This window comes from Onychostruthus taczanowskii, unplaced genomic scaffold (genome assembly GCF_017590055.1).
Source record: "Onychostruthus taczanowskii isolate IOZ18803 unplaced genomic scaffold, ASM1759005v1 scaffold3, whole genome shotgun sequence".
Lineage (NCBI taxonomy): Eukaryota > Metazoa > Chordata > Aves > Passeriformes > Passeridae > Onychostruthus > Onychostruthus taczanowskii.
Genome location: NW_024500349.1, coordinates 2,682,730 through 2,695,064, shown reverse-complemented (window position 1 = coordinate 2,695,064; position 12,335 = coordinate 2,682,730). Strand labels below are relative to the sequence as shown.

General features: G+C 38.1%; 1 protein-coding gene across 2 annotated transcripts in view; it reads right to left on the bottom strand.

The window, feature by feature from the left end:
• The window catches only part of CDK6 (cyclin dependent kinase 6), a 135,655-nt gene that overhangs the window by 95,070 nt on the left and 28,250 nt on the right, over positions 1–12,335 (bottom strand). For both annotated transcript variants that reach the window (XM_041408441.1, XM_041408442.1), the window contains exon 3: positions 8,993–9,128. In XM_041408441.1, the coding sequence (XP_041264375.1) occupies positions 8,993–9,128 (136 nt within the window). The remainder of the gene's footprint in view (positions 1–8,992; positions 9,129–12,335) is intronic.

Sequence of the window (12,335 nt, the reverse complement as noted above, 5' to 3'; positions counted from 1 at the left end):
GGAGAACACAGGAAAAACAGAAAGAAAAGTGATGGAGAGGAAAGTTCTAGAGGAAGGGAAAGAACAGAAGACTTTACCGTGTAAATATGAAGTGAAAGTGAGGTGAAAAAATCAAGGAGAAGAGAAGGACGGAAAGAGAAAAGGGATCAAAAGATAGGAACTGCAGAGGCAGAGAACATGGAGTTGAAGTCACTGAAAGCAGCTCTGAGTGTCAAGAGGTTTTGGCTTTAGTTGCTCTAACAGCTGAGTGTAGCTGGCTGATGCCCCAGGCTGGTGCTTCTCTGCAGTTTCATGCCTGATGGCCCCAGGACAGGAGGCAGGGAGGAACCGTGTCCGGTCTGGTATCCACAGGGGCAGCAGGATGGGGCTCTCCATGTGTCTCTCATCTGACACACTGAATAGGAGGGAGAGGCACAGCTTCAGCTGGGTCTCGTTTTATTCCTTCCCAGTGAATGTAACAGCTCAGCTGTCCTGGGTGATGAGCTATTGGATGGACTCTGGGAATCAGCACGTCCAGATCTGTATACATACACACATACATACAAACATACATATATATATACACACACACATACATATACATTCATACATACACAGGCACACGTGTGTGTACATGTGTGTGTAATGTGCTTTCATGTGCATACATGTGAAGGCAATATACACCAGACCACTCTCTAGGCACAGCAGCAGAACTGGTGCTACCTCTCATCTATCTGTGTACTCTTTAAGCATCTGTACTGCCAATTCTTGCCTTTTCTGGGCCACACCTCTTTGAGAAAATGAACTCTGGAGACAGTAGAGTGATGATCATAGTTTCCCTTTCTCTCACTCAAATAGCAGTATTTTTTTCCTGCAAATATGTTAGAGGACTTTTGTAGAATACACTTATATATGTATGTGTGTTTATGTCCCTATTTATAAATAATAGAAAATTCTTTAAGCTGACTTTATATTCTACATATGAAAACATGTAATACAAAAAAAATTCCATCTCTGCCCATTTGTATGGAACTTTGTTTTCTGGCATAAGCTAAATACATCTGCTATGGAGGAAAAGAAACAAACAAAATATATCTTGATTAAATCAGTATGCCACTAAAGTAACACGCTTCAAATTAATTTTTACTGTGGGATACAATAACCTGCCTATTCACTGGCATAAAACCAGTGCATACAGCTAGTCCAAAAGTATTAAATTTCTCCTGGGGTGGACTAGAGAAAACAGTTTTATGGGAAAATAACTTACTTGATTATTATATTGTCTTTTATTAGCTATGGGTTGTCTGTGGCCAACTTTTGAATTGTTTTACACTATGGCTCTATAATTGCCGTGAGTAAATATAGACACTTTGTAAATATTCTAGTTTAGAGAATCTGAGCTGCAGTAACTTGGTTTGACTGAGATGGTGAATGTATTCTGCTACAATGCTTCTTGTCCCCGATCAGCTGAGTTCAACCCTTAGAATCCTGAGTTTAGTAAAAAAAAAATAATATGTTGCCCAGTTTTCCCAAGCATCTACCTTTTTCACAATTTGTGCTGTTGTCTACTCTTCCCCATCTCTGTGTGCTTGTTTTGGGATGAAGTACAATTTTGTGGGTGTACTGCATAGGAGACTGATTTCCTTTCTAGTGCAGAAACTACTATCAAGAAAGTGACTCTTATCTGCCCTAGCAAAAATCAAAAATGGCTCTTTGAACTTCTTCTCTTTACCTCACATCTGCTGCAGTCCAACCTTCAAATTACTTGTCCAAAACAGCATATGCCTTGTAAGCAAATTTTGAACACGGGTAAAACCAAACATTTCAGTGTATTTTTCTGCCACTGCTTTATGTGCACCATCAGCTGCAACAGCTTTCTCTCATAAATGTGGCATGTTGTTTTTGATGAAGAGAAAGACTGGAAACATGAGCAACACTTCTGCTGATCACTGAGGCAGGATGTGCTTGCAGAGCAAGTCGTGCCTGAGCACCACCACCATGACACAAAAGAAGGCAGCTCAAAAATACTCCCCACTTGGAGGAACTGTCACTGGCTGGATGCAGAACAGTGTGGCACTGTCTCTGAGATACTGCCTGGCAGCTCAGCCCCACTTCTGTACCTGACGGACAATTATTCCTACCACATACTCCCTTTCTTTCAGGGTCACCAAAGCATTTCACATAGCAACTGGTACCACACTGATGTTCCAGTAGCAAAAACCCAGTGTCATTAATAATCTGAGAGCATCTCAAGGGAATGCAGAGCAGTAGGACCCAAAAACTTTTTTATGCATCACACTCATGTCCAGCTCTGCTGAACTAACAGAAATGAAATTAACTGATAGCAACATTTCACTTCCAGTGTTTGTAATACTGCAATTTTGCAATGACTTGATCATAAATCCCTTCTACCAAGGCTCAATCACCTTCCCTGCCCACAATTCAGAATGTCTTCAGTTTCTTAATTTCCTCTGACTTTCTGAATAAAGATGATTTCTGGCCCTCCATCTACTGAAAACAATAGCTTCCTTCTGACTTCAAAAAGGATGTGTCCCTTAGGGCCCTACTGGACTGCACTGCTGCCTTGAGAGAAGAGACCACAAAAGAAAAGTAGGTTGAGATGTCTATTTACAGAACCCTTGATAGACATCATTTCACAGTGACATTTCTAATTCAGTGTCATTGTTTTGAAAGACTAAAATTATTATTTCAGGCAGGTTGCTTTCATGCATTATGCTCCAGTGTTGCTTGACTGCTTTCCAAACTGGAACAACTGAAAAAATGTGAAGCGCTCCAATGATTTTAAATCACTCTAGTCAGGACAGAGTGATTTAAAATTATTGGAGTGCCTCACATTTTTATGAGCTCTCAGTTTGCAAGCAATGGAGGTCCTAGCAGTCCTAGGCTACAGCGCTGCAAAAAACAATTATACATTATCATCAGATTGAAAAAGTTTGTATTTGAATTTCGAAATGGCAGGAATTCGAAGATATTTAACACCACCATAATTAAAATCAGTGGCTGTACACTAACAGTAAAAAGGCCCAATCTAAAGAAGTAACTGCGAGGTTACCAGACTATATTGTGTAACATCCTGTGAGCTGCACAGAATCATTTATTCACAGAATCATGACTCCTCCTAATCCCTTGGTCAGCTTGTACACTGCTACCTGCTAGCAGCCAGAGGAGATGTGCGTGTGTCTCTACATGCAGCACAGTATGGGAAAGAAATTGCACCACCTACAAGAGAAGGAATGGCCACTCTGGAGAGTGGATATCCTGGAAAATATCCATTTTTTAATGTCTAGCTCCTCCAAATCTTGTGCAGGACACCTACTGTCTCCTGCTACCCTTTCATGCAGACAACAGAGAAAGAAAATAAAATATTTATCCCACAATGATATATCAGTTCAGCCCTTTTGTTTTTCATTTATTTGTACTGGCAACTCTTCTTTAATTTATAATACAGATTCAAAACAAAATTTGTTGCAAAATAATCCACTAAAATGAAACCCTTAGCAGCTGTAAATGGGCACCATTTCACTGAAGCTAATGGATTTACACTTGTTAGTATCAGCTGGAGATCTGGTACATTATTTGTACACACCAAATTCCTCACTAAGTTTTGCTTCTTTCTTTACCATAAAAGCACTGACATGAAAATAATAATAACAGCTCTTCTGTTAGTATCTTTCTTATTAATTCAAGCAGGTTCTTTTTTTTAGTGACTTTTAACTTTGATGTTGTTAAATGCAGCCGCCCTCTGAAGACTCTCAGTACTGGTGAATCTGTTTTCCTGGAATTTCGTGCTTTATTTTCAGAACTGCATGGATTGTGTGACATCTGCTTCACATCTCATACGTGATCAGCTTAGTAGGTACAACCATGGTATACAGCTGAGTCACCTCACAGCAGTGAACACTGGTCTGCTTTCTGAGAAACAGCATCTTCATATTAATTTTCTAAGAGTCTTGCAAAGATGTGACCAGTCTGCCTGCTTTAATAGCAGGTAATATAAGCTAACAGGAATGCAACAATAACATGTATCCTAAGACTGACGCTAATATATAAAAATTCAATTTATGGGCTACTATCTGATAAGCTCACAAAAGAGAATTAGATTCACTGCTGTACTTTATAAATTTTAGGCATCTAAATACCAGAATCTGTACACCTGAATGAGATGGGTATACCAGCTTTCTATGTAAAGAAGTAAATATCCAAAAAAAAGTCACAGAAGCTATTCACTTGGGTGACGAACCAGGACACAGGAGAGAAAAGCATATACACTGAAACCCTGCTCACTCTGTGATTTGGCTGCCCTGTTCAAGGCTGGAGGGAATACTATGAAGATTCACGAATCACAGAATTGAGTAGAAAGATATTAACAGCTTCTGCAACATTCCATGATAGATAACATATGCAACTGCTGTACTGGAAACCTTTGTTTTGTTCCCTTCTGTGCTGACTGTTAGACTGAAACATGCACAGCCCACTTAGCACATATAGCCTAAATTCTACATTTCTCTAAGGAAACTATTGCAAGAAGCCACAGTAAGTCTACTTATAATGACATTACCTCACGAAGTTAACTTTATTCATTGCTATATTAAAGAACCTCAGTAAAAGTTTGTTGTCCCCTCTCACTTTTACAGACTCTTCGGTCTGGCAGCACAAGATGACTGGATAGAACTCCAAAGAACCATTCTGCAACCACTTAATGTACAGCTTTATATAGAAAGCCATCACATGCACAGATTAATTTACAGCTAAGTATTATTAAATACATTGCAGTATCTTAAATCAATAAACTCCATCTTGGTTGCATATGCATGATTTCTACATAAAAAATGTAGGTAGTGTTATAAACAACCATATCCATATCAAAACTACTTAGGAGCAAAAAAAATCCACGCCAGTCTCACAAGCATCAGAACCAAATGTGACCACGCAGTTTAAATATGCTTCAGTCCCAAAGGCTAAGACATCAAAATGCTTTAGCGGTCTGTTAACTATTTAAAAGAAAATCATCGTTCTGTGGCATACGTGTCATTCCCACTTCCGCTACCCTTATGTCAGCTAACAAAAGTTCCTAATGAGCCGAGGCTCTCGAAGGCTCAACTGCTAAGACCATTAACGTTACCAGAGACCTGTGCATGACTAACAGCTGTGTCCTAAGGAAACTGAACTCATACCTTGCATTTTCACATAAACTGCCCTGAAGTTAAAGAGCATCCCAGGAAGAATAGAAGGGAGGAGACCATGGGTAGAGAGGAAAGAAGGAAGATGCTGTCATTGCTGATTCTGATTCATGCCATATGGAACATATATTAATCAGGTCTGACAGTGGAAGCCAGCAAGTGTGAGCGTGACTACATCCAGCAGTTACAAAGGCTTATTAAGTAGATTAAAGACTGAATATAGGTCTCTTTCAAAAGTGAACACTATGTCCACAAGTATTTGGAGTAGTGTTCACCATCCCTCTAGCTCAAGGTAGACTCAATTAAATAATAATGGAAGGGCTTCAGCAGAAAAGATTTAAAACTCCTCTGTTCAGAATAACCCAGAACTCAGAAGCCAGAGGCACAGAAAAGGACGACAGCATTCACACTCCTGGTGACAGAAAGGGGAAGTGATCATGTCTGCTCTAGGTCCTGGGTGTGTATTCCCACTACCAGACAATGTCTCACGGGAAAACATCTATCATGTTATGGACACCTGTCTGTATCTTACCAAAACACCCTCTGGGGTGACTCCTACTGCAGGTACTTAGGCATTAGAAAGGCATTGTTGAGCAGCATTAAGACAAAAGCTCTAGCTGGGTTTGAATAATCAGTAATGGTTCGTTTCTCTGAACTGCTACAGTCTAACGACTGCCTGCAAAGCATGCAGTTCTTAAAATGGTACCAGTGTCACTTTTATTTATTGACAGCTGGTAACCAAAAACCCCAGCATGCCCCAAAACAGCAAAAGCTGAGCCTCTCTTCCCTAAATGTTATGTAATGATGGTAGTCAATTGACACAAAAAAGATCTTTTGGGGCTGATACTTCTCTCATAGTAATTTTATGTCATTCAAGGTCCACTACCAACTGTTGATTTTACACCATGGTGCCAAAGAGGTATATTAGATCCTTCAACTTCAAGCTATCCAGAGCTTGGCTCATTTGGCACTTCTGTGCTGCTGACACACACAGAACTCTAACAGATGGTCTTACAATACTGGCAGTTGTTTTGTACTGTGCTGGTGGTGAGGGGAAATACTCTACACAAATTGTCTGCAATTCTGGAAAATAAATGAAGTACAAATCCATATTAACCTCAAAAGCCAAACTATAAAAAGTCAGATTAGTCACTTAACGATGTATGTGCTCTGGGTTAAATGCTCAGCTGCTACAAAATCGTAGTATTTCCCTGCAGCCAGGAGAGGTATGTTTTACTTCAGTTTCTGTCAGGAATATCCATATTGACTGTATAATTACAAAGGTATTGATATATACTAAAAATAAGCCTTGAGACCCTTCCTCGTGTGATCAGCCCTGACTATCAGCAAAGGTACCTCCATAAACTGGATATTTTGACAGAAACATGAAGCAACAGGGTGCAACTTAAGTTAACTGAATCTCTCTCTTTTCCTGAGCCAAACAGGATTCAAGAAAAAACACAGCTACTGTGAAAATGTTGAAATCAACAGCGACGATCAAGTAAACAGCAATTTTACATTTTTCCTCGCCCATTTAAAAAGTGATTATGTACCACAAGCTGAATTTTACAGTCACTAATTTCACTGGTTGCAGCTGAACTTGCACTGTACATAAAAGACCAAAATTGCTCTGCTTTGTTTCTGTGTGGCTTTTCTACTTTATTGTGCCAAACTATCAGATATAGCAACTGGGCTGACTAGTAAACCATGTATGCAGAATAGCGCTTTTTGAATGTAAGTACAATGATTTCCTTCATCAGTATAAAATCTCCATGAAATGTATATTCAAACATATATCTGACAGTCTCTTAGTGCAATTTCAGAACAGAATTTTTGGAAATCACAATTACTTTAGTACAGTGCTCATGTCTTGTATTTCCTTTAAATGATACATAGATTGAAAGACACTTCAAACTGAGATTTCAGAGGCTTGGTCTTTCAGTTCCCATCAATTTCAATATATTTAGTTAGATAATATGCCAGTCATCTTGCATCTTATTTTCACAATGTTTGTTAAGCTGAAATACAGTTCATGTAAGTAGCTTCAAAGTCCTAGGAGGAAAATACAATCTTAACAGCATTATAATAAAATAGTCTTACAATGCAATAGGTACATTCCAGTCTTCTTCTGACTGAATTAAAGCTGTATCCATTTTTCAAAAATTTTATTTTATCCGCTATGTTTGGTTAAAAACATGGTTGCTGGAACTGACTGATACTATACATATGTGACTTTGGCACCAGTGAATAGAACTTTATCCACTTTAGTTCTAATTTTATACTGAAAGATCAAACACCTTCTAAATTTGAAGCTGTTAAAAGATTATTAAAACAACTACATTTTCAATAGTTTTCATGTTTTCTTTTCCTCCCTGGGGACTTTTGCCAGACTAAAATGATACAATATTTTTCCAGAAAGTACTTATACAAGTGAAAGATAATGCATGTCTGAAAGCATAAATTATTTCTCCTCATGAAAATGAAAAAATTCAAAAGAAATGTTAAACAGACACAGTCAAAATGTAGCAACATCAATCCCTGCTTCTCTTCCCAGGTACAAACTTTTTGTCAAACACCTCAACCTACGATCCTCAATGTGGCACTTTGCTGTGCAATTCCCAGGAAAGCAGAGGAGTTGGTATATGCATTTTAATAACAGTAATACAAGCACATCCTATCCTAGGTAGGGGTCCTCCCTTACAGATGCAGAATATGAGATAAAGCAGAATGTGATATAACATGACAACAAAACTTCATTCTTGTCCTCCCAGTTACTGAGAGCCTTCCCAGCTTCTGTAACAACTGGTCACGACTCTCCCCACCCTTCAGCCCATCCTCTGCAGAGCACACCACAGGCCAACAATTAACATTTCTTGCCGTCAGAATGTACACAAACTCTCCTGGCAAGAAGGACATAAAACAAAAGTAGTCTCTTGGGAAATAAAAGGCAAAGGAAAAGGGATAAGGAGTACAGGATTTATTTTATCCATTCTAGCAATATCCAGCACTTCACCTTTAAGGGAAGGTTCAAGTAGTCTCTGCCGAAACAATAACAGAATCATCTGCCTGCAGCTGGAAGCAAAGGTCTTTCTTAATGATTTCACACAATCATGGAATCACAGAATGGCATTACTGGTATTGGAAAACACCTTAAAAATCCCACTGCCATGCACAGGGACACTTTTCACTAGACCAGGTAGCTCAGAGCTCCATCCAGCCTGTCCTTGAACACTGCCAGGGTGGGGCAGCCATGACTTCTCTGGGCAGCTTGTTCCAGCGCCTCACCCCCCTCACAGTAAAGAACTCTTCCCTAATATCTAAGCTAAACATACTCTTTCAGTCTTAAACCACTCCCCCTTTACCTGTCCCTACATGCTCCTGTAAATAGTCTCTCTCCATATTTCTTGTAGGCTCCCTTCAGGTACTGGAAAGTTGCAATTAAGTCTAAGCGCTCTCTTTTCCAGGCTGAACAATCCCAATTCTCTCAGCCTTTCCTTGTAAGTGCTCCATCCCTCTAATCAACTTGGTGACCCTGCTCTGGACCTGCTCCAACAGGTCCTTGTCCTTCTTGTGATTGAATGCTACATTTGGTACAACAGTAGAGATTCAGTAAATTTAGAGCTCTGAAAGAGGAATAAAATCACAAGCGCAACATTTTCACAAAGAGATTATATCTGTTACTTTGTGCTGCAGTTCACGTCCCAAGCTGGGCACTACTCAATTCTGATGCAACAAAATCCTGTGAGATCACAACACAGTTTGTCTGATTTATCTCTGAAATACTATCTCCTAAAATCTTTCTCCTTAAATACCTTTATAGTTTCAGTAGGCACTCCAGGCTCTGGAACTTTATCCAAGTAAGTAGTCAAGTCTTGATCCACATGTTCAAACACTAATGTTAACTTGGTCTCTCTGTCTGTTCGTGACACGGTGCACACATCAAACAATCTGAGAGGAGGAAAAGAACAGAAGAGGTAAGTACGTAGGAACCAGTATAAACGCAACTTGCATCTCAAGCATGTCTATTTTAATTTCTTACAGTATACAGAATGGAAAAGAGCCTTCCAAAGGTAGACCAATCTTTGAGCTCTTGATTCATCAGATAACAGCTGATATATCAAAATTACCATCTCAGTCTCTCACTTGTGAATTCTGAAATAAGATTAATTATTAAGAACTCATCAACTGTTAAATGTAAAATAATTACATGAAAATAATTTATTTTTTTGACACAGCAACCTAAGTTACTACAGAAAATTATGTGACATTTATACACATTCTAGGCTCCAGTACTTATAGATTAAAAAAAAAAAAGCAAAAAAAAAAGCCAGAAATATTTTTGAAAAATACATAAGAGTGTTTGCATGCACCTTCAGTTTCTTTCCACATAATTCCCACGTACACCATTACACAGCTGTATAATTAGATCTCCTTCAGCAGAAACAGAATTGTCTTGCTGATTCCTCTTGCAAATTCCTGGACGCAAGGAATCAGCATTGCTGATTGGAAAAAAGCTTTGTGCACAACATGTCAGTACTTCTTTCATCACTTTTGGTCATTCTTTTACTGGAACTTCTTTACCATTTCACCTTGTTGCACAACACCGAACTAATCTACAAAGCTCTTCACAATACCACATTCCTATCTGATTACTCTACTTTCTATTGTTTTCTCTTTTTAAGTAGGATTTCTCTCATCCTCACTGTCCACCATGCCAGCTTTAAGCACTGTTTCACCTTTTTCAAAAACATCTGCCCATCCTTCCGTGCTTCACACCTATATTCATACCACTGACTTTCACTATCCTTCTTCAAGTCCCACTTCTACAAAATCCTAATAGGAAACCATCTGAACAGCAAGAAGGACAATTCCTCCCTGCTCACATACTTTTACTCATGTGCTTATTCATTTATATTACAAAACCAGATCACATTTCTCTCTGAGGTGAGGCAGAAAAATGAATCATTACTTTTACTAGGTGACAGTAGATTTAAAAAATGAATGAAGTTACTGAGAAAAAGGTCTACACAGTTAAACTGAAGAATCTCTCATTGATAACAGACCAAACTAGTGTTGATACTATGGCTTATTTTTTCCAACATCATATCAGTGATGCTGGTGTATTACTTTTATCTTCCACATTCTTCCTTATAATTACTTTATTAGAATTAAGAAGTGTAGAATTTCTGGTAATGTTCTCAAGTAATATTTTTGATGTTTGTTCAAGGGCTAAAGGTTTTATATGCAGGATTTGAAGTCAACTGATCACACACAACGCCTGGGGAGTCCCTTCTTTTTCCAGAGGACATCTGACAAACAGACAAGGACAAAATGTACATAAGATCTTGCACTGAGTTTTAATTTCTTACCTTAAATCTCAATGTATTTCACAAGAGAAGGAAACATTAGAATTGGCATAACCACTTGGGAAGAATGTAATTTGGGTTTAAGAGAGTAGTATTTTTCACTTGACATTTACCATAGAAAGGCTGTGCTTTCATTTGACAGCATTTCCAAAATAATCTTTGGTCTGACACTGAATAAATGCTTATTAGCCATCATATTTTGAAAATGTATACATGCACATTCATTTTATGTTAAGGAAGCATTTCAGTGAGTAATAAATTAGGAAGCAGAGCTCCAGAATATGATAATGAGACTGTCACCCTACCTCTACTTGAAGACTAATCTGTACTTAATCTGTAATCATAATCTGAACAAACAAACATTAATTATTATGGTAACACAGTGACTGTAAGAGAAAATGTTTTGGCACATTTCTTGTAATGACAGATATCTAAGATTCTCTAAGATTACCTCAGTGGGGTGTACATGTCCTGTACACGGTAAATAAGTTTTGTGAAAAGTCACAAACCTTCCTGAACAGTGAAATTTACTGGTATTTGGCTGGAAGTTAATAATCTGCAATATATTTATATAAATCAATGTGGAATGTAGCCGGACTGCCTATAACCCCAACACATGCAAATAGAGAGGAGCCAGACAGGTCTCAACATCTGAACATAAACACTGGAAAATATTTCCAACTGTATGATTCCTTTGTGTTGACCTACATTCACCTAAAATGTTCTAGAACACCCGTTTTGCCAGGTATTTAATACAGTGGCAAAGAAACATTTTCAACTATAGTAGAGTTATAATTAAAGAAAAAAAAGGAAAAAAAGATTTCACTGTATTAAAATTAGAAGCAACATGCAATTTCCAACTCACTGAGGAGGAAAATGTTGACTCTCTGTTAATTCCTCTGTACGTGGGTTATTTTGATTCTGGCATTTTCTGGCACAGCAAAATAAGGAACTCAGAGAAGCACAATTCTGGTTACCTTTTACTGAATAATAATATTGTCACTGAGTATTAATATTATCTTTCCTTTTTGTATACTCTTTATGTGAAACTCTAATTTACTGTTAATCATAAAAGCTCTAGATTTGACACTGGGCTGGGTAGAAGTACATTGTGTTTACTCACAGAAAATATAGCTGCTACCTTAGAAAGACAGTAATTTAAATCACAGGTTATATTAAACCATGATATTACAAAAACCCAACATCTGGCATTGCTCCTGCTAATCATTCTTGAAATAGATTGATAAAGACACAGCCTTTTATTTAGTAGTTTCCACAGAGATAAAACTACTTTTTATAAATTATACTCTCTTACATTCACTGTGAGAATATCACCCATAAAATTGTCTTTGTTAATTAGGAACATCTCTGCTGCCTACATTGCACATCTATGAAGCCATTTCCCCATTATTTTCTGTATCTGACGCATTAACATTGCACGTGACTGCCTCTCTGGAATAGGCAACAGCAAAAGGCCTTTTATTTAAAGAGTTACTATGTGGACACTGTCCTAAGTGAAGTAAATATACCTCAATTAATACAGGATTTCCATACTGAATACTTTGTAAACACAAGCCCTGCCCTTCTATTGTACTTACAAAAGAAACATTTGAATTATTTGATTAAAGTAAGATCCGCTATGGGAAATCCTGCAAGTATTTAACAAGATGTTTGGCTGGGAGTCATACACCGCCCATCGTGTCCATCTGAACTGGAACACTGTTGAAGAGACACTAACGGAGAACCTGGGTTTTCATGCAGACATTTTTTCAAGTTAATTGTACTAAAG